Source organism: Protopterus annectens, chromosome 6.part0 (assembly GCF_019279795.1).
Source record: "Protopterus annectens isolate FY-2018-M chromosome 6.part0, PAN1.0, whole genome shotgun sequence".
In the NCBI taxonomy this organism is placed as follows: domain Eukaryota; kingdom Metazoa; phylum Chordata; order Ceratodontiformes; family Protopteridae; genus Protopterus; species Protopterus annectens.
Window position 1 is genome coordinate 644975569 of NC_056737.1, and position 20323 is coordinate 644995891.

General features: G+C 42.1%; 1 protein-coding gene across 1 annotated transcript in view; it reads right to left on the bottom strand.

Moving 5' to 3' along the window:
- Nucleotides 1-20323, bottom strand: part of TXNDC16 (thioredoxin domain containing 16) — a 1725832-nt gene that overhangs the window by 946399 nt on the left and 759110 nt on the right. The window contains exon 10 of the mRNA XM_044073553.1: nucleotides 2864-2937. Within this exon, the coding sequence (XP_043929488.1) occupies nucleotides 2864-2937 (74 nt within the window). The remainder of the gene's footprint in view (nucleotides 1-2863; nucleotides 2938-20323) is intronic.

A 20323-nucleotide genomic window follows, 5' to 3' on the forward strand; every position in this document is an offset into this window, starting at 1 on the left:
CCGGGGGGAAGAGGATCGGCTCCGAACCCAGGTGTAAGAACAAACGGCGAGATTGAACACTCTCACATTATATGTTCACTTTTAAAGAGAGAATGCCAACTAAAAAAGTCACAACAAATACGTCTGGATAAATTAAAAATTATACTAGGCACAGCATGCCTGTTTCAGGACTGACTGAAAAAGCCTGTATTCAACCAATAAGTGGTAGAGGCAGTATGACTATTTATATACATGAGGGATTCTTCACAGACATAAGATTACATTCTGAATTATACATTAATATACTTAATACAGACATGCAGTAAGACTGCAGATTCAAGTAGTTAAAAAGCTGACTTTAAAATCTCTACAGCTACTAAGTATTGCCCTTTAATTTATTTAGCTTGACGTTTACAGTTACAAATCACTGTTTTGCAAATACAGAAAGAACAGCACTAACTGTACACAGTACATAGAAAATTTCATTTCAATAATATGGACCTATGGTAATGAAAATGGCTTCCCCAACTAGTCTAATTTATGAAATTTCATAACATCTCTTATTTTTTCTTCTGACATAATAATTCAAGTCTGATTATGTACAATTGAATTATTTTAAACTATTTGCACACAGCAACTATGACAAATATTTTATACATAATCAAAACCAGACCATGTCGTGTTCACTTGCATTATCATAAACAAGTCAAGCAAAATTGCTTCCAGATCATAAACATAAGTGTATTCTAATAGTGTTTACAAAGGCAAAAACTATAGAGAAAGATTGGGTACTTTTACTTAACTTTAAGCATCAGCCAGAGATTACATGCTTAGCTCTATCATACAGATTTTCAGCTTAGCTCAGGAATCTTCCCAAATCCCCTCCTCCCTAGAAAATAGAAAAAGGGACCTACCCCTACAGATACTATCAAGATTTTAGGATGCAAAGCAGTCTGCACCCCAACCTTGGTAACTACGTGTCCATAAATAAGAGAGAGAAAAATAAATGCAGTGAAAAACAGTCCCATTTGTAATTTTAACTAGACAATGTGACACCTTAATGTCTATAGCAACAGTCTCCATTTCTTAGTTAGAGCCTTACTCTATGCTAATAGGATCAACAATAATAAACTTTTCTCAATCTTCATCCATATTCTCATTTCCCAAGGGGGGAATGAATACTCTTCTACCGACTTCATTCTAGACACGAACAGCTGCTGAATTACAGCAAACAAAATGTCAAATATGGCTCCAGAGAGCAAACTGACTGTGCTTTCAAGTCTCCACGTCTTCTGTCAATACTGCAGGAGAATGTCATGGATCAAGTTATAGATTTTATTTTATTTTACATTTGTTTACCAGGATGGTCCGACTGGGACAGTGCCCATTTTCAACGTAGGTCTGGGGAGAAAAGTTCCAGCCTAAGCTTGCATGAAAAATCATAGCATCAAGTAATAGAAATTAGACAAAAAAACGAGTGTTAAGACATTTCCAGGATAAAAATGTAAAAAAATATATACATAGTATCGTATAGAACAAGACTTTAAACACTTGAATATAGACAAATATATGGTTGAATTTATGTATGTGGAGGAACAGAACATTAGTTAGGAAATTAAGTAGGGAAAATCACTTAGGCAAAGTAGTGCATAGTTAGTAATGCTTCTGTGGTGAGAGTTGCAGCTAGGAATGTAACTACTTATAGAGAAGTAGTGTTGTTAGAAGGGATATGTTAACAGAGTTAATACGTACAGCCAAATTGTATAAGTTAATAATTAACCTGGAGTGTTACATGTGCAAAGCCAGGATTCAAATAAGTGTGTTTTGAGAGATGTTTTGAAATTATTAAGATTGCTTATGGATCTAATACTATGTGAAAGGGTATTTCAATTTTTGGCAACAAAGTTAGAGTTAAGAGAGTTGCCTGCTGTATTGGCTACTTTGGTTATTTGGAGTAAGTCTTTGTTAGATGATCAAAGAGTACGAATGTTAGAATAGGGTTGTAGAAGGCTTTTTAGGGAAGGTACGTTGTCAGGATTGTGCATTATTTTATGAGCCATTATTAACTGGTTACAGCTCATAACATGAGGTAGTTCCAACCAAGAAAGATTTTTAGTCACTGACAGTGATGGGTTGAATGTGTGAAATGTGTTGAAATTTGGCAATCGTATTGTAACATGATTCTAATTTACTTAGTTCTGACTTTTTGAGGTTGGTAAGTATGGGGGGATGCATACAAGAATGAGGAGAGAAGGTGGGTTCTAGCTATGGCTATTCTTGTAAGGTCTGTTAAGAATTTTTTGTTTCTCTACATTGTTCCCATTTTCAAGATTTTTTTGTTTCTATACATTGTTCCCATTTTCTTGTGAACTTTTCTGATTGTGTTAGAAATGTGTATGTCAAATTTTAGTCTGCTGTCAACTATGACGTCTAATAGTATTGTTTGGGAATCTGGGAAAATCCTAGTATTATTACTGGCAGTGATATAAAAGTTAACTAGGAGGTCAGTAGGTTTAGATGGATGAAAGATCATAAGTTTAGTTTTACTAGGGTTGAAAATGAGTTGTGAGCTTGCTAGCCACGTTTCAATATCAGAAAACGCTTTTTGTGAGACTGTGAGAAGTTGAGTTACTGTGGATGCTGCACATACAAGGGTACAGATCATAGATCTTTTAAGAAACACAAAAAAACTGCAAACTCTGTTAGATAAAACTACACACAAGGCCTTGTAAACAATGAATTAAAAAGTCAATCATTTCCAGATACTTCAAAGCCAATTAAATAGCTAACTCTACCATTCAGGTGTTCCTTAAAGAGGAACAGTGATCTTGGAAACTAACCTCAGTGGCCTTACATGCCTGAAAACGTTTAATTCAGGGCTTACCTTTAGTATAATCCAATTAGAGATAGCTGTGTCTTCTTCAACTGGATGATCTGTAAATATCTCAACCGCATCATCTAAAAACCTGAGAAATGCCTATCTTATAGCAACTCCAGAAAGCATTTGGTCTTTCTAAACCACAGTCAGCTAGCCACTATCTGCTCCCCACCCCCACCTTACAGCTCTCTTTCACCTTTTGGAAACAAAGATATTTAGAAGAGAACAAAGTAAATACCAACAATAAGCTTTTACCTTAATTTAGGCATAATACAATGCATACGAGATATTAAACATGGAGGAAAGGAATCCAAAACAGGACTACTGATCAAACTATGAAACACAAAGAACAGGCAGCAAAGAATTGTGAAGCAAGGTCAACTCCATTTGCACTGCATTCTAGTTCTATTCATAAAAAAAAAAAAAAAAAAAAAAAAGGAATTTCTTAAGTGAGCAGTCTGTAATACCTCATACGGTTAGGCAGAAAACCCTCAGCCCCTCACTATTAACTTTAACTGTTTCAGTAAGGACTGGGAGAGAAGTGACTGTGCCAGATACAGCCATACTGGTAAGACAAACACATATGGGCACCACCTTTATGCCTGTCAGAAACAACAGATCATGCTGTAAAGTATTCACTATATCTTAATGCCCAGTTTTTGGGCACTGTAATCACTTGTCATGGATAACTCCTCAATTCAGTTTATCTCTAGAACTGCATCAAGCTGATCCGACTTTTAACTTTCTCAAGTATGGTTACAACTGAGACAACTACATCCATGTTGTCTGCTTACTTTCTATAGACAAATAATGATCCAGATTTAGCCAACCAGCCATTCTGAAAAGTTCTGTAAAGTCTCTTTTTGAAACAGATTAGATAAACAAGGTCATATGCAAACAATGGTAATTTAGTCTTAGGTTTCCCCTTACTGACTATCCAAAGAGGTCTCTGAAAGATCCAGTGAGGCAGTGCCCCAAACAAAGAGAAATGCAGAGTCAAAACTACCTTGTCTTTTACCCAGCTAAAAAACAAACAGTACAAACAGACTTGTTATTCACACTTCCTTGTGCTCTGCAATCCTAAAGATTATTCAGGACCTGTAAGATTGACACTTGTATTTGGCCAATGTTTTAAAAAGGAACTTCCATGCTATCAAATACCATATGGTAAAGGAGAACTTGCCCACCATTTTACAAATCAATTTATTTTCTAATACCAAGTCTTCCACCTCCTAACAATCCACAGTTATCCATGTGAACCAAGATGGGTGTCAAACAAAGCTAATACAGATACTAACACTCCACAAGAGATTAAAGTCTGTTTTTAGTATGAAAATGGGCTGATAAGATGTAGAAAGCAACAGGTGCGCATCCATTTTCAAAATAATTGATATCAGAGACTTCCCCCAAAATCTACATGAAGTCTGTACCCGGCAACATTGCATTCATCAACAGTAAAGTACATTAAAAAAGGGGGGATAATTTATATACGTCCATCAGAAGTGTGTCTAGGCCTGCAAGGTTACTTCCACAGATATTTCTAATCGCTCTTTAATTAATTCCTTCTCAGTTAAAGGGACTACTGAACAGAATGCCTGATATTCCATGAAAGATGTAGAGCTTCACAGTCCCCCAAAAAAGCCTCAGTTGAAGAAGAGGTACCCAAGGCCCTATGTAGAATCCCATATAAAAAAGAAAGGCAAAGATCATCAAAATAGCCCTTTGATTGTCCACTATTAACCCAGTCTGAAACACTGCTTTATACCATCTGTATTACTACCCATCCAACCTCTAGCAGGGTATTATGGATATTTAAAAAATAAATAAATAAACCTTCACACTCCATTCACAAACATCAAATTCTGTGCAAAGACTGCAATTACCTTGATTTTTTGGTATTCATTTTTTTCTGTTTTTGTAATTTAATTATACATAACACAGTCTGTAAAGTGCACTCATCTGTTCTTGAAAATGAAAATACAGGGCAAAGTGTAGAAATCAAATTCAACAAAGCAGTATTGCAATAACTTTCTAGTCACTTCTCCCCACAACCAACTGCAATCCAATCATAAAACAAATATCACCACACTGTGTCCTACAGTAAAAAAGTACAGCACAACTACTAAGAGGTGATCTCTGCTTGACTTACAAAGCCATGTCTGACTCAGCTCTGTTAGAAATGCTATATCTAAAGAAATTCAAATCCCTCCTCACCACATGCTCCACAGACCTCAACTTCATTACCACAATCAACAGAACATGCTGGAGGGACAGGTTCATAACCCAGAGATTGCCCATGCTTTGGAATAGACTTCCCATGCATGTCAAGCAATGCACCTCACTGGCCCTCTTCAAGAGAAATCTTGATGAGTGGATGGGAAATAGAAAGTTCATCCCAGGGATCACTCCAGTGGCTCTACTTGATAGAGGCACTGGGAACTAACGTTGGGTAGCATGATACCACGGCACTGCTATGGGCTAGGCTTGTAAAGTATCCAGGGCCATTAGCCTAGTACACACCTATGAACCTAGGAACAAGTTTTTCAGTACTAATCTCTGTGATCTGGCTTGCCCCCATAGCTTTGGTGTCCCTTGCCCAGTAATATAAGAATGAGATACAAGGTTTGCATTCTTTCATAAAAAAAATCTGTATCGCATCAAAACAAACATGAAGCAAAAAAAAAAAAGAAAGCATTACTTAACACATATTTTCATATTAAAAGTATTTTTACCTCACCAGTTACACATGGGTTAGCCTACAACTCTTGAAAGGCAGCCCACAAGCAGCACATTTCTAATACTGTACCTTAACCACAGTAAGCTGCTTTAATATGAGAAGTGGTTTAAATTAAGCAAGCAAGGCAAAAATCTGTTTTAATTGTTAATCTAAAATATTTTTCTAATTTTTCTGGAAATCCGGTAGAGTGGACTTTTGGAGGTCAAGGCAATTCAATATCCTTCTGGGAGTAAATGAGAAATACAATCTGTAATCCATAATCCATTTAGCCAAGATAATTTTGGAAACTGCTTCACCTAAATTATAAAACAAATGAACAACTGATCAGACTTTGTGCTTCTTTGTTCTGTGAAGGTAGAAACGTAGCTATCCACGAACATCAAGGAGGTACAACGTGTTCGTGTTTATTAGAAAAACTGGGAAAGAAGACCGACGAAGTACAGTTGTGCACACTTACCATAAATATAGATGTTCGAGTGCATTCACTGTTGCAGTCATCACACTTGGGTTATCCTGCCAGGGGTAGCCCTCAGTCAGCCCGAATACCAGAGGCTTAGTATTTCTGCATCAGTTGCTGTCGCTCCAGGACTGACGTCAGGTCGTCAGTGGTATAAAATAAGGCAGCCGACGCCATTACATCAGTTTTTCTTGCCCCAAATGTCAGGAGCTCGCAAACAGGGAGCTAGGTTATGGTGGAAGAACACCACCAGTGTAAAGTAAATACCACAAAATCCCTGTAAGGAGAGAGAGAGAGAGACAAGGGGGATGGAGGGTGGGAAACCAGGACTACAACAGTGAATGCACTCATACATCTACATTTATGGTAAGTGTACACAACTGTACTATGTTCTTTGTGTTTCACTGTTGCAGTCATCACACTTGGGTTGACTCCCAAAGCTGAAGAAAAGGGTGGAGGCAGTCAAGAAGACAGGGGGCTGACTAGGATGCCCTGCAAGACTGTGGTTGCAAAGCATGCCCTGGATTTGGAGAAGATAGGCAGGTGGTAATGCTTGGTGAAGGTATGAACATAACTCCATGTTGCAGGCTCCAGGATGTCCCTGGTAGGGGCCGCTGTGAGAAACGCTGTAGAGGTGGAGGTTGCCCTGGTGGAATGCATCCTGGCCCCCTTAGGGGACGGTTTCCCATGGTATTTGTAGCAGAAATGGATACAGTGTGCTAACCATTTGGAGATTGTTTGGATATGGCCTTGCCCTCTGCCCCTGCTGCAAAGCTGACTAGCAATTGGTTAGTTTCCTAAAAGATTTAGTCCTATCCAGGCAGAATCTGAGCTGTCTATGCACATCTAGAGAATGCAGAATCCTTTCCCCCTTGTTTTGTGGGCTAGGGAAAAAGGTGGGCAAATGAACTGATTGGTGGAGAGCCACAGTGGACACCACTTTAGGCATGAAAGTTGGGTTAATCCTGAGGGAGACCCTGTCAGCATGAAAAATTATGAAGGGCTCTACAGCCATGAGTGCTTGTAGCTCTGAAACTCTTCTAGCTGAAGTGATGGCCAGAAGCAAAGCTGTTTTCCAAGAAAGGAATTTTAACACTGCTGAAGCTGCAGGCTCAAGGGGGTGGGGGTAGGGGGGGTGGCGGGGTAGTGTGAGCTTGTCCAACACAAAGTTAAGGTCCCAAGCTGGGGTAGGAGCTCTTCTGGGTGGCTTTAAATTGTTAGCTCCTATTAGGAACTGTTTGATGAGAGGGTAAGAAAAGAGAGGTGGCTCTGTGCTGTAATGAGCAGAGATGGCAGAGGCATGAATTTTAATAGAAGAGAAGGATAGGCACCCTGTGTAGTAGGTCTGCTAGGTAATCCAGGATGAGAGGTAGGGAGGGCTGTGCTGTTTCAGCTCCTTTAGCCTGGATCCAGGTGCAATACCTTTTCAACTTGTCAGCATAGGATTTTCTAGTGCTGGGGCATCTGGCCTCACGTATAACATCCAGGACTTGCTTGCATAGGCTGGCAACTAGAGGAGATGTCAGGGAATGAGCCAGGCTGCCAGGTTCAGGGCCTGCAATTGTGGATGCATGAATTCTCCATTCTGCTGGGTGAGGGGAATTGGGATCTGAGGTAGGTACCATGGTGGCAGGGGTGATAGACTGCGCAGCAGTGGGTACCAGTGCTGGCATGGCCAATCTGGGGCAATCAGGACTGCACTTGGTTTACTCTCTTATTTTGAGCAGTACCCTTGAAAATACAGGTAGAGGGGAAATGCATAGATCGAGAGGTTTACCCACTGGAAAGATAGGGCATCCACTTTACAGGCCTTGCTGTGAGGGTCCCTGGTGCAAAATTTGCTGAGCTGGTGATTGTTGTGGGAGGCAAAGAGGTCCACCTTTGGGGTGCCCCATTTCTGGGTTACAAGGTTGAAGGTGCTGTGGTCTAGCTGCCACACATGTGGGTCTAGGAAGTTTCTGCTGAAGTTGTCTGCCAGAGAGTTTTGGGAGTCTGGCAGTAATTGTGCTATCAGGTGAATTTGCATGGCTGAAGCCGTGTGCCAAAGGGGCATGGTGAGCCTGCAGAGAGGATAAGAGTAAGTTCCCCCTGCTTGTTGATGTACTACATCACTGTGGTGTTGTCTGTTTTGATCACTAGAGGCCCATGGGAGAGTAGGGGTCTAAGAGCCGCCAGAGTGTGCCAAACAGCTAGCATCTCTTTTTGGTTGATGTGCAGATATATTTGATTTGGGCTCCAGAGCCCGATGGCCTTGAATGCACCTGCCGTCCAGGTGTGCACCCCAGGCATAATCTGATGCATCTGTGGTTAGGTTCTGGGTGGCATGGAGTTGTGAGAAGGGAAGACCCTCGTTGTGGTTGCATGCTGCTGCCCACCAAAGAAAATCTTTCCTTAGACAGGGTACCATAGATGATATAGTTTTCAGGTCCTGAGAATGTTGACTCCAAAGGCTTTTTGGGTACCACTGAAGTTTCCTCATATGCAGGTCTGGCATATGGAATGAGTAGAATGCAGGATGCCATGAACCCTAGGGCTTGCAGGATTTGCCTTGTGGATAACTGGGTTCTGGTGGCTAGTTGAGAGAAGTAGCCTGTCAGATAGGCTTGTTTTTCTGGAGTAAGGAATGTCATCTGGGATGCTGTGTCCAGGCTTGTTCCCAGGAATACCATTTTTTTTAGTTGGAACTAGTCTGCACTTCTTTTCATTTATAGTATACCCCAGGGAGGTCAGTAGGTCCTTTACAAAGGTCAGGTGCTGTAACAGCTTTTCCTGACTGTCTGCCTGAATCAGGCAGTCGTCTAAGTATGGGTAAATTTGAATATTCCTTTCTCTGCAAAAAGCAATGGCTGGAGCCAGGCATTTTGTGAAATCTCAGAGCAGTGGATAAGCCAAATGGTAGCGCAGAGAATGAAAGTGTATAGATCCTGACCTGAAACGTAGATATTTCCTGCAAGAATCCCTGATTAGGCTGTGTAGATAGGCCTCTTTTAGGTATAGGGTGGCTAATCACGTATCCTTGGATAGCATAGGAAGAAGCTGCTGGAAGGTGAGCATTTTGAATTTTGGTATCACCAGGAAGGTGGTTAGAATTGATATATCGGGGATTGGGCACCAGGTGCCCTCTTTTTTGGGTACCAGGGAAAGCCTGGAATAGAAACCTTGGCCTATCTGGTCTGCAGGAACAAGCTGTACTGCCCTCATGGAGACCAGGGAATGGACTTGGTTTTGGCACTCTGCCCACTGGTTTGGAGGAGGATCTGGGAACCCTTTTGGGGTTGGCAGAGTGTGGAAATAAAATTTGTATCCCTGGGACACTATGTTGAAGACCCATCGGTCATTAGTGATAGAGGCCCAGTTTTTTGCATGGGAGGAGAGTTTTCCTCCTAGGGGAACAAGCAGGTGGGAAGAGGTAAGGGGTGGAGGTGTGAAGTCATTGTGAGTTCTTTCCATAAGAGATAAACTTAGCTCAACACAAGTCTTTGAGATTCCCACTCAAGACTCAAGAGTCCATGCTTGGACGCACTGGCGGCAAATGAGATCTGAGGCATTAGGGAAAGTATGTTAACATTATCGGAAGAGGGAGGAGCTCGAGACTCGGATCCATAAGTCTTGGGAATGCAGCCACACTGAATCTGATATCGGATTTTAAACAGATCATTAAGGAAGAATGAAAAGTACATTATCAGATAAAATAGATTACACAGACATCCTGCCATCAACACTAGTGCTGTTGCCACTTTATCCTCAGTACTGCACAAATGATGAGTGGCACTTCTGAGGGCACAAGTTGGTGTGTATGACATAATGAAATGATCTGATCTGCAGTACCTGAACACACAGCATTAAATTATTTCTAATATGTCATAAACAAAAAAGTACAGTTGTGTACACTTACCATAAATGTAGATGTTAGAGTGTATTCACTGTTGCAGTCATTACATTTGGGTTATCTGCTTGCAGTAGCCCTCAGTCGGCCTGATTAACAAAGTCTTAGGTCCTGCATCGGTTGCTGTCCCTTCTTCCATAACTTCAGGTCGTCAGGGGTATAAAAACATGCAGCCGACGCCATTACATCAGTTTTTCTTGCCCCAGATGTCAGGTGTCCCCCTAATGGGAAACAATTAAATCTATAAATACAAGGATATACCTCCAACAGAAAAGCAAATACACCAAAAAGCTTTTAGAGCATAGTGAGTGAGAGTAGAGGTATAGCCAAAGGAAGAAAAAGGGCTGGAGGGAGGATAACCAGGACTGCAACAGTGAATACACTCGAACATCTACATTTATGGTAAGTGTATACAACTGTACTATGTTCTTCATGTTTCACTGTTGCAGTCATTACATTTGGGTAGATTCCCAAAGCTAAGGTTGGGAGGAGGAATTTAAATAGAACTAGGACCAGCTATAAGGCCCTGCAAGACTGCAGTGGCAAAACCAGCCCTGGATTTAGAGAAAATTGGCAAATGATAATGCTTGGTTAAAGTATGTACAGAACTCCAGGTAGCAGCACTAAGATGTCCCTAGTAGGGACGCCCCTGAGAAAGGCTGTAGAGATAGATGCAGCCCTGGTTGAACAGGGTCTGATGCCCTGTGAGATAGGTTTTCCATGGTGCTTATAGCAGAAATGAATGCAGTGGCCTATTCATTTTGAAAAGGTTTGTTTTGAAATAGCTTTCCCCCTCTGTCCTTGCAGCAAATGCCACCAGTAGTTGTTCAGATTTCCTTTGAGGTTTAGTCCTGTCCAAGTGGAATCTAAGCTGTCTGTGCACATCTAAAGAGTGCAGTATCCGTTCCCCTTTGTTCTGTGGGTTAGGAAAAAAAGTAGGCAAATGAATGGACTGATTAAGGGCCACACTGGATACCACCTTGGGCATGAAAAAGGGATTGGTTCTGAGGGACACCCTGTCTGCATGAAAGATGAAAGGTTCCACTGCCATAAGGGCCTGTAATTCAGATACTCTTCATGTAGAAATGATTGTCAAAAGGAAAGCTGTTTTCCAAGAAAGAAATTTTAAATCTGCAGTAGCAGCTGGCACGAAAGGAGGAAGAGTGAGTTTCTCCAAGACAAAGTTAATATCCCAGGCTGGAGTTGGAGCTCTCCTGGGTGGCCTTAGATTTTTGGCCCCTCTGAGGAACTGCTTGAGCAGTGGGTGAGAGAAGAGGGGAGGCTCTGTGCTATAATGAGCTGAAATGGCTGAGGCATGAATTTTGATGGAGGAAAAGGACAAGCCCTTAGGAAGCATCTCAGTTAAGTATTGTAAAACCTGAGGTAAACTGGGCACTGCTGCAATCATTCCTTGAGACTGGTTCCAAGCACAGAATCTTTTCCATTTTGCAGTATAAGATTTTCTAATACTAGGCCACCTTGCCTCTAAAATGATATACATCACTGATTTACTGAGGGATGGTAAAGTAGAGATTAGGTAATTAGCCAGGCTGCTAGGTTCAGGGTTTGCAGCTGAGGGTGAAGAAACATGTTCGCCTGCTGAGACAACAGGGAAGGAGTCTGAGGCAGGTGCCATGGAGCCAAGCATGACACACCGCGCAAGAGTGGGTACCAGTGTTTGCGAGGCCAGTCTGGTGCAATTAAAATTGTCCTTGGCTTGTCCTGTTTGACCTTGAGTAGTACCTTGTAGAGCAAAGGCAGAGGAGGAAAGGCATAAACTGATTGGTTTTTCCAGCTGAAGGATAAAGCATCCATTTTCCAAGCTTACTTGTGGGGAATCCTTGTGCAAAATTTGTCCAGTTGATGGTTCTGGGGGGAGGCAAACAGGTCTATATCTAGACTACCCCATTTGCTTATCAACATGTTGAAAATCCTTGGTTCCAGTTTCCACTCGTGTGGGTCCATGAGGTTTCTGCATAGTCCGTCTGCCAGTGTATTTAGTTTTCCTGGCAGGAATTGAGCTTGTAGATTCACTTGGTAGATCAAGACTGTGTTCCACAATGCCATGGCTAGTCTGCAGAGGGGGTAAGAATGTGTACCCCCCCTGCTTGTTTATGTACCATATGACAGTGGTGTTTGTCTGTCTTTACCATTTGTTGTCCTCGAAGAATGTGGTCCTTGAAGGCTGTCAGAGCATTCTGTACAGCTAACATTTCCTTTTGATTTATGTGCAGGTGCATTTGATTTGGGTTCCATTTGCCCTGAATGCACTTTCCTGCCAGGTGAGCCCCCCAGGCATAGTCTGATGCATCTGTTGTTAAGATTTGTTTGGCAGGGGGTAATGTGAATGGTAGTCCCCTGTTTTGGTGGCAGGCCTCTGCCCACCAAAGGAACTCTAGGGTATAGGCAAGGTATGATAGGAATCCTTGCTTCCAGATTCTGTGAATGTTGACACCATAGGCTTTTGAGATACCATTGTAGTTTCCTCATATACAGCCTTGCATATGGAATTAGAAGAATGCATGAGGCCATGAACCCCAAGGCTTGCGGTATTTGCCTTGCAGGTAGCTGGGTTTTTGTGGCCACTTGTTTGAAGTAAGTTGTCAAATGTATTCGTTTCTCTGGCGTGAGAAAAGCCATCTGGGAAGTTGTATTCAAGCTTGCTCCCAGGAATATAATTTGATGACAGGGTACCAAGTGGGATTTCTTTTTGTTTATGGTGAACCCCAGACAAGTCAGTACCCTATGAACAAAAGCCAGATGATTGAAGAGAATGTCCTTGCTTTCTGCCTGAATTAGACAACCGTCCAGGTATGGGTATATTTGAATATTCCTTTGCCTGCAAAATGCATTGACTGGAGCTAGGTACTTTGTGAATACCCTGTACGTAGTAGATAAGCCAAAAAGCAGTGCAGAGAACTGATAGTGCATGTAGCCTGCTTTGAAGCATAGGTATCTTCTGCAAAACTCCCCGATAGGGATGTGCAGGTGTGCTTCTTTTAAGTCCAGTGTTGCCAACCATGCATCCTTGCCTAGTATAGGAAGCAGCTGGTGAAGAGTCAGCATTTTGAATTTTGGAATCACCAAAGAGGTGTTTAGAACAGAAAGGTCCAGGATAGGATGCCATGTATTGCCTTTTCTGGGTACCAGGAAAAGTCTCAAATAGAAACCTTGTCCCTTTTCCTCTTCTGGTACCAACTGAATAGCCCCCATGTTTAAGAGAGAGAGTACCTGATTTTGGGCCTTTGCCCACTGATTTGGGGGTAGATCTGGCCATCCCTTTGGTGTTGGTAATGTGTGAAAATGAAATCTGTATCCTTGGGACACTATATTTAAAACCCATTTGTCCTGGGTAATGAGTTCCCAGTTTTTGGCCTGCAGACCAATCTTACCGCCCAAAGGAGCATTCAGTTGGGAACTGCTTGGAAGTCTTAAAAGCAAGTAATTGAGACGGTTTTCCATAAGAGGGAGTCTTGCTGCTCTCAGGTTTGGGTACGTAAACCCCCCCCTGCCTAGTCTTGTGTGTCCCTTGGGACTGAAACCTGGCGTTTCTGCTGTGTCTGGGTTTGGCTTGAGAAGACCTGGTGGGGGCTGGAAAGGACCAATTTTTAGAGGGCCAGTGCCTCCTAAATTTAGGAGGCTGAACTTGTAAGAAATCCTTAACAGTCTGCATAGGTTTAGCTTTATCTTCCATCTTTTTAAGAACTTCCTCAGCCTTGTTGCCAAACAGGCGGTCCTGATTTAAGGGAGCATCCAGCAGTTTAGCTGTAACATGATCAGGCAAAGATTGCTCCTTAAGCCAAGCATGCCTTCTGAGCACAGACCCAGTAACGGCAGCCCTGCAAGAGGCCTCTAATGAATCAAATCCACATTGCAAAGTATGTTTTCCAACCTGTTCAGCAGAATGCATTAAATCCTGTAATTATTTATTTTCAGCGCAGTCAGAAATTAACATCATTTTCTGTTTAAGCAATCCAATAACATGTTGTTGATACTTTAACATATGAAACTGGCAGTTTAAAGCCCTAATGGCCAAGGTTGCAGAAGTGTAAACTTTGTTACCCCATCTATCCAGCATTCTGGAGTCTCTATCTAAGAGGGTAGGATTTTTAGCAGTAGAAGCCATAAAATGCCTTTGGGTCCCTGTGAAATAGTCTCTGGATCCGCAATAGGATTTTTAAAAAGGAACTTGTGAGAATCAGGAACCCTGTAATATCTCTCAGGTTTTCTGAGAGCAGGAGGCAAGAAATCAGGGGCCAAACTAGATTCTGAGAAAGCATCAACAATGTCTAGTACAGGAGGAATAGCTAAAGGCCTATGCTGAGGCAGGAATAAGAAATCCCTAAGCCTCATTTTTGAATCAGAAAAATTCTGGCTTTCCCAGTGGAAATGCTCCCGTAGAGTATGTAAGGTTTCACCAAAAGAAAAATCCTCTGGCGGGGAGATCCAGATCATCAGAAGAATCACAAAAATCTGAATCCTGTTCAGAAGATTGATAAATAACTTCAGTCCTAGGTCTCTTAGAAGGGGGAGGTTGGCTTCCCCTGATTAGAGTTATAATATATTCAGCCATTCTTATCATTTGTTTTTTATGCATAGAGGCCTGAGCATGCGGCCTGGGTGTCAGTTTCTTAGTCATGGTTCAAGATTTTGGCCTAAATGAAGAAGATTGAAGAATGAAGGTGTCAGTTTAAAATGCAAGTCCGTAGGCCTGAATACACCCTCAGAAGCTGGTGCCTGCACAGCGGCTCCAGACCCATCCAAGGTAGAGACATCCGCAGGTTCCACAGTTGAAGCATCTCATGGCATACCAGACTCCGAATGGGTCTCAGTAGAGGCCTGCAAGTCAGAAGTAGTGGGTATCAGGGGCTGCGAAAGCACCTCACTGAGTACCGGCGAACTGGCGACTGGCTTAGGAGAAGCGTCGTCGGCAGCTTTGGACCTCGGCGGCCTGTCTCTGTCTTTATCTTTGTGTTTTTTTGGAATCCCGGTAGTCGGAAGGCTAACCGACGACATTTCTGGATAATTAAACCAAGAACCGAAATATTTAGAAGCGAAAATATACCGACGACGGATAGTGCGCTGTTTAAATAAAGCACAAAACTGACAGCCAGGCACATTGTGGTCAGGGCCTAGGCAAGGAATACGGTACGAATGGAAATCTTTGTGAGGTATTTGCTTTCCACAAGTAATGCAATTATTAACTTTTACTGACATCGGTAAGGAGCAAGAAAAAGTTTCCCCAATGGGGTACTTGGCTTTAGTTGAAGACTTCAGTTCTGAAACTCGAAAATGAAAATTTCAGGAGTCAGCTGACTGGCACTTGCGAACTGCTTCTGCTTCGGGCACCGCATGGCAAGAAAGACTGATGTAATGGCGTCGGCTGCATGTTTTATACCCCTGATGACCTGACATCATGGAAGAAGGGACAGCAACCGATGCAGGACCCAAGACAGTTAATCAAGCCGACTGAGGGCTACTGCAAACAGATAACCCAAATGTAATGACTGTAACAGTGAAACACGAAGAACATTGGAGAAATACTGTATAATAAAAAAGCAAGTGATAAAGTCTCCATTCCAGTACAACGTGTGAACTGACGTTACATGCAAGTTTAAAGATTGCAATGCATACAATTTTGTGAAAATAACTTTTTAATAAATCATTTCAACAGATTCAGTACATACATAAGTACAGTCCCTAAGGAACATTTACTCTTCAAAACAGTAAAAAAAAAGTAAACATTTTGTACATGATGCCATATAATATTAGTGAAGAGGTGCCAGTTAGTAGTCAGGCACAAGTTTTATAAACAGTAATATGAGTACCTGCTCTGAAAAAAATAAAGATAAGAAAGAATGTCTGATGAATAGTGGCATATCATTCACCACATAGTATAGCCCACACATAGTAGTGCATGCATTAATTATTCACTATATGTGTTTTTAAAAAAAAAGGAAACACTAATTTGAATGTCATGGTTCATAGTTTTGCTAGATGCCCCCTCTTTACCTGCACAGCTGTTTACTGTGCATGAGCCTGCTTCATGGGGTCCCTTACTACTGCTGCCAGCTGATCATCATTAATCATGATAGGACCTGCACAGTGGCTGTAGTGACTGCATGGGTCACTTCACCACCCAACTGGCACAAGATCATGTTGTAAAGAATACAACAGGCAGTAAACATCCTGAATGCAGTAGCCGGGTCATACTGAAAGCGCTCCCAGACTCATCAAGGCATCTGAAACAACCTTTCAACACACCAAAGACTCTCTCAATGACAATACGAGTCTAGGACAGGACTGTATTAAAATTATTTCCACAACTCCCATTGGAGGTCTCACAGGTGTCATGAGGTAAGGCTTCAGTGGATATTCTGCATTGCCTGACAAACAGAAAAAAAGTGGTTTAGTATTAAACAATACATTATACTGAAAACAACTAATTAAATGATAAAAATTACAATTTTCACTTACCAACAAGATGACCATGCGGCATCCTACCATGCAGGAGGAAGAACAGTAGAGTGAGGTAGTGGGCCAGATACTGGAATCGTATGCACTGGCAGGGTGCTGAGCAGACAAGTTGGTGATGTACCCCCACACATCACACACTATGTGGCAGGTGATGAAATGTTAGGCCTTCATACTTTGGTACTGCTCCCCCATAGGCCAGAAGAGGCCTTAATTGCAACATACTAACAACAGTAAACAGCTGTGCTTAAACTCTGAGCTTTGGCGAGCTAAGACCAACCTGCAATTAACTGGACGTATAAGTGAATTTAAGTAAATCTTTATCTGCACTTTTTTCAAATAATACAGCATTTAAACTGATTTATTTGTGTTGCATTGAATACTATCTAGCTGTAAGTTGTGGCTCTGTTTTTTCAGTTAATGCTTGTTAGAATTCCTGTATAGCCAGTGATAAGTGGGGGTAGTTTCACTTCATTGATATTCGGTCTCTGCCTTATACAAGTGGTACATTTTGGATTCTTTTCTGCTTAAACTCTGAGCTTTGGCCAACTAAGACCTACCTGCAATCAACTGGACGTACAAGTGAAATTAAGTAAATCTTTATCTGTACTTTTTTCAAATAATACGGCATTTAAATTGATTTATTTGTGTTGCATTGAATACCATCTAGCTGTTTTGGTGATAATCTTGGTGGCTTTGAAACTGCCCGCCCATCTTGTAAATTTGCATTTGGATACTCCTCCTGGGCCCATCTCATTTGCTCACTAAAAAACAAATTGTACTTTATTCATCTGCTTTTACTGTATTTGTGTTTCTTCCTACTTTATTTTGCTTTTGGGTCATCTTAAAAGTACTCAATTGTATTTATTACTGCTTGGTGTAACTCATTCTAAGCCTTTTGGTTTAAGCACTTGGGCTTCAGACCAGTTGTTTTACATTAAGAAGGTTTGCGCTCTGCACTGTTGTGGCAGGACAGGTAGCTTACATCCTTCTAAGTTGGGAACTGCTGATTGAAGGCTCAGTGTCTGTTATTCTAAAAGTGTATTAGTTCTGGTTTAAACACTTGGGCTTCAGGCCAGTTATTTTACATTAAGACGTTTTGTGGTCTGCACTCTTGTGGGAGGAGAGGATGGACTCTGCCCTTCTGAGCTGGTTATTTCTGGTTAAAGGCATATAGTACCTGCATATTTGAACTGTTTCTTTCTAAAATTGGTGTGCCTTGTTTGCTGTAGCATAGACTAGATCCAGGCCTGCTGAATCTAGCTTTTTTTGTATAACTTGAGCACTAATCCAGGCCTTCTTTATTGGAGAAGGTTCCCCTGCACCCCAGTTGTTTGAAGACTACTGGAACAGGGCTCAGTTTTGAGATTTTTGTACTTGTTAATTGGGTAATTTGTTTAAAAGCCTTTTCTGATTGCTTGTAGTCATCTAAAGCTGTTTTAAGTGTATTTTTTTACTGTTTTTGCCTTATCTTTTAAAAAAAAATTGTCCTCGTTTCCCACCTTTCTAAGCTAGTATAGTCCAGTTTTCAGGCTAGTGCTGAATTCAGGGCTGTGTTACAAGTTTCTGAGTTGCCCATACCTTACTTGGATAGAGGGAGGTTTCTCTGTTCACCTGTGAGAGAGGGAGCTTTGAGTAGCCGTCTGTCCTGGAGGAGTGGTTCCAGCCCAGAAGTTAGTAGTTTATAGGCCATTTTGGGCTAATTTCTATCGCTTTCATTTCCCTGCTGTAAAAAACGCGTTTGCATAGTTTTGCACATCTGGGTGGCGCTGGTTAGATAGGGCTAAATTATTCCTGGCTCCACCAAGTCTCCTCTTCAGTTTTTCCCTTGAAAGTAGTCTAACTCTCAACCTAAGCACTTAAAAAGCACCCTACAGTCCAGCACTTGCTCAGACCTAATAGCAAGCACTAATATACCCAGACACGTGATTGCCAGCAGGGCAAGGCTCATTATTCACCCCTCACCAACCAAGCGACTAAGCAGCTCACCCTACTATTCAGGCATGACCAAAGGGCAATTTCAGGAATACTCTCCAGTCCAGCTGGTGAACCTGGGTATCCTGAGGCAATGTTACAACTGCCTGATGTACACAGACAACCCTCTCCTCCTACCACAAAACATTAACATATGCAAGAGATGCAATTATATAGCTAAATTGGAGGCTAAGCTCTCTCCACCCAAGACTGGAACAGGCAGTCAAGAGGAGAAGGTTAGCACTTGCACCACTACTCCAGCTGCACACAGACCTACAAAAAGCACTGGCAAAAAATACACAAATACACAAAATCATACTCGGAGGCTCTAAATAAAAACCTGCAAAAGCATCAGAGACCTCCAAAGCAGACACCCAAACAACCTGCACTTCCCGTAACAAACCAGACAACACATAAAACACAAAATCAGTGTGCCGCACAATCACAGCCCTTAAGGCAAAAAAAGATATCTAACGCACTAGTAATAGGCGACTCTATAGTCAAGCACACTGACGTCCCACTCACTAGGATGGAGAAGGAGAAAGTTACTGTTAGCTGCCTGTCGGGAGCCGGAATCTGCCACATAACACAAGCACTCAGGTCACGCCAGAACAAGTACAAATATGACTCTGTCATTGTTCATGTTGGTGTGAATGACCCGAGACGTACCTCCCTGGACTACATGAAAAGAGACATGGAAGAGCTCTCTAATCATGTAGCCCAGGTGGGTGTGACCCTGACCCTGAGTAGCGTCCTGCCCTCACCAAGAATGATACAGCAGTATAAAGATAAAATGATCAATTTCAACAATTGGCTAAGCTTCTGGTGTCATTCAAAGGGGATCCAGTGTCTGTCAGCCTGGGACGACATGCTTGACAAGCCTCAAATACTGGCCAAGGCTCTTGCTGCCCCCATAGTGCCTTTTTTAGGCAAGGCTCAAAAGTCAAACACACTCCATAAACAGCACAAATAAAAAAATGAGGGTTATGCTACTCAACGCCAGGAGTTTAAATCTCAAAATGCACGCACTCGAAGCACTCCTCAGTATGGAGAACGTTGACATCTTTGCAGTAACTGAAACCTAGTTCAAGGCTCCACAGAGCACCCCAGCACTACTGGGCTACAACTCATACCACACATTTTGGCCACAGAACATGGACCGAAACACAAAAGGAGGGGGTGTATCCACATTCATCAATAATACCTACACCTCCAGGTTAGTGGCGCAACATGATACCTCTGAGATCATCCATGTGCAACTAACATCGGGCAAATCTGCAATGCAAATTGTGGCCTACTACAGATCACCCTCCATGACCCAGGACTACCACTCCGCCTTTCTGGAGACACTGGAAAACATGAAGGTCCTACCAAACACCCTGATATTGGGCGATTTCAATTACACTACCGTTAACTGGGAAAACTACTCAAGTACAAACTCCCAGGTCCAGCGCTTCCTGGAATTTATCAACTCAAATGCCCTGGATCAGCTGGTACTCTCTCCTACCAGAGGTGAAAACATATTGGACCTGGTCATCACCAACATGGGCGACAGGTGTTCCGCACTGGAGGTCAACCCGTCACTGGTTAAATTAGACCATAAACTAATCACTCTGGACGTCCACACCATACCACCACCCCCAACCAAGGAAACCACAGTGAAAAACTTTTCTGTAGCAAACTTCACCTTACTTAAGACAGAGGTGGTAAGTTTCACAGCCCCCAAGCTAAAGGATAACAGTGTCCACGATGCAGGAACCTTTACAAATGCACTCTATGAGCACCTACAAGGATGCACGGATTGTGCCATCCCTAGCAAAACCAAGACTCACTTCCCTAAAAGAAGGAAACCAGTCTGGTGGACCCCTGCCATAAACAGGCTATACAATAGAAGGAGGAAACTAGTTCAGAAAAAAAGCAAATCCCAAGAAGGAAAGA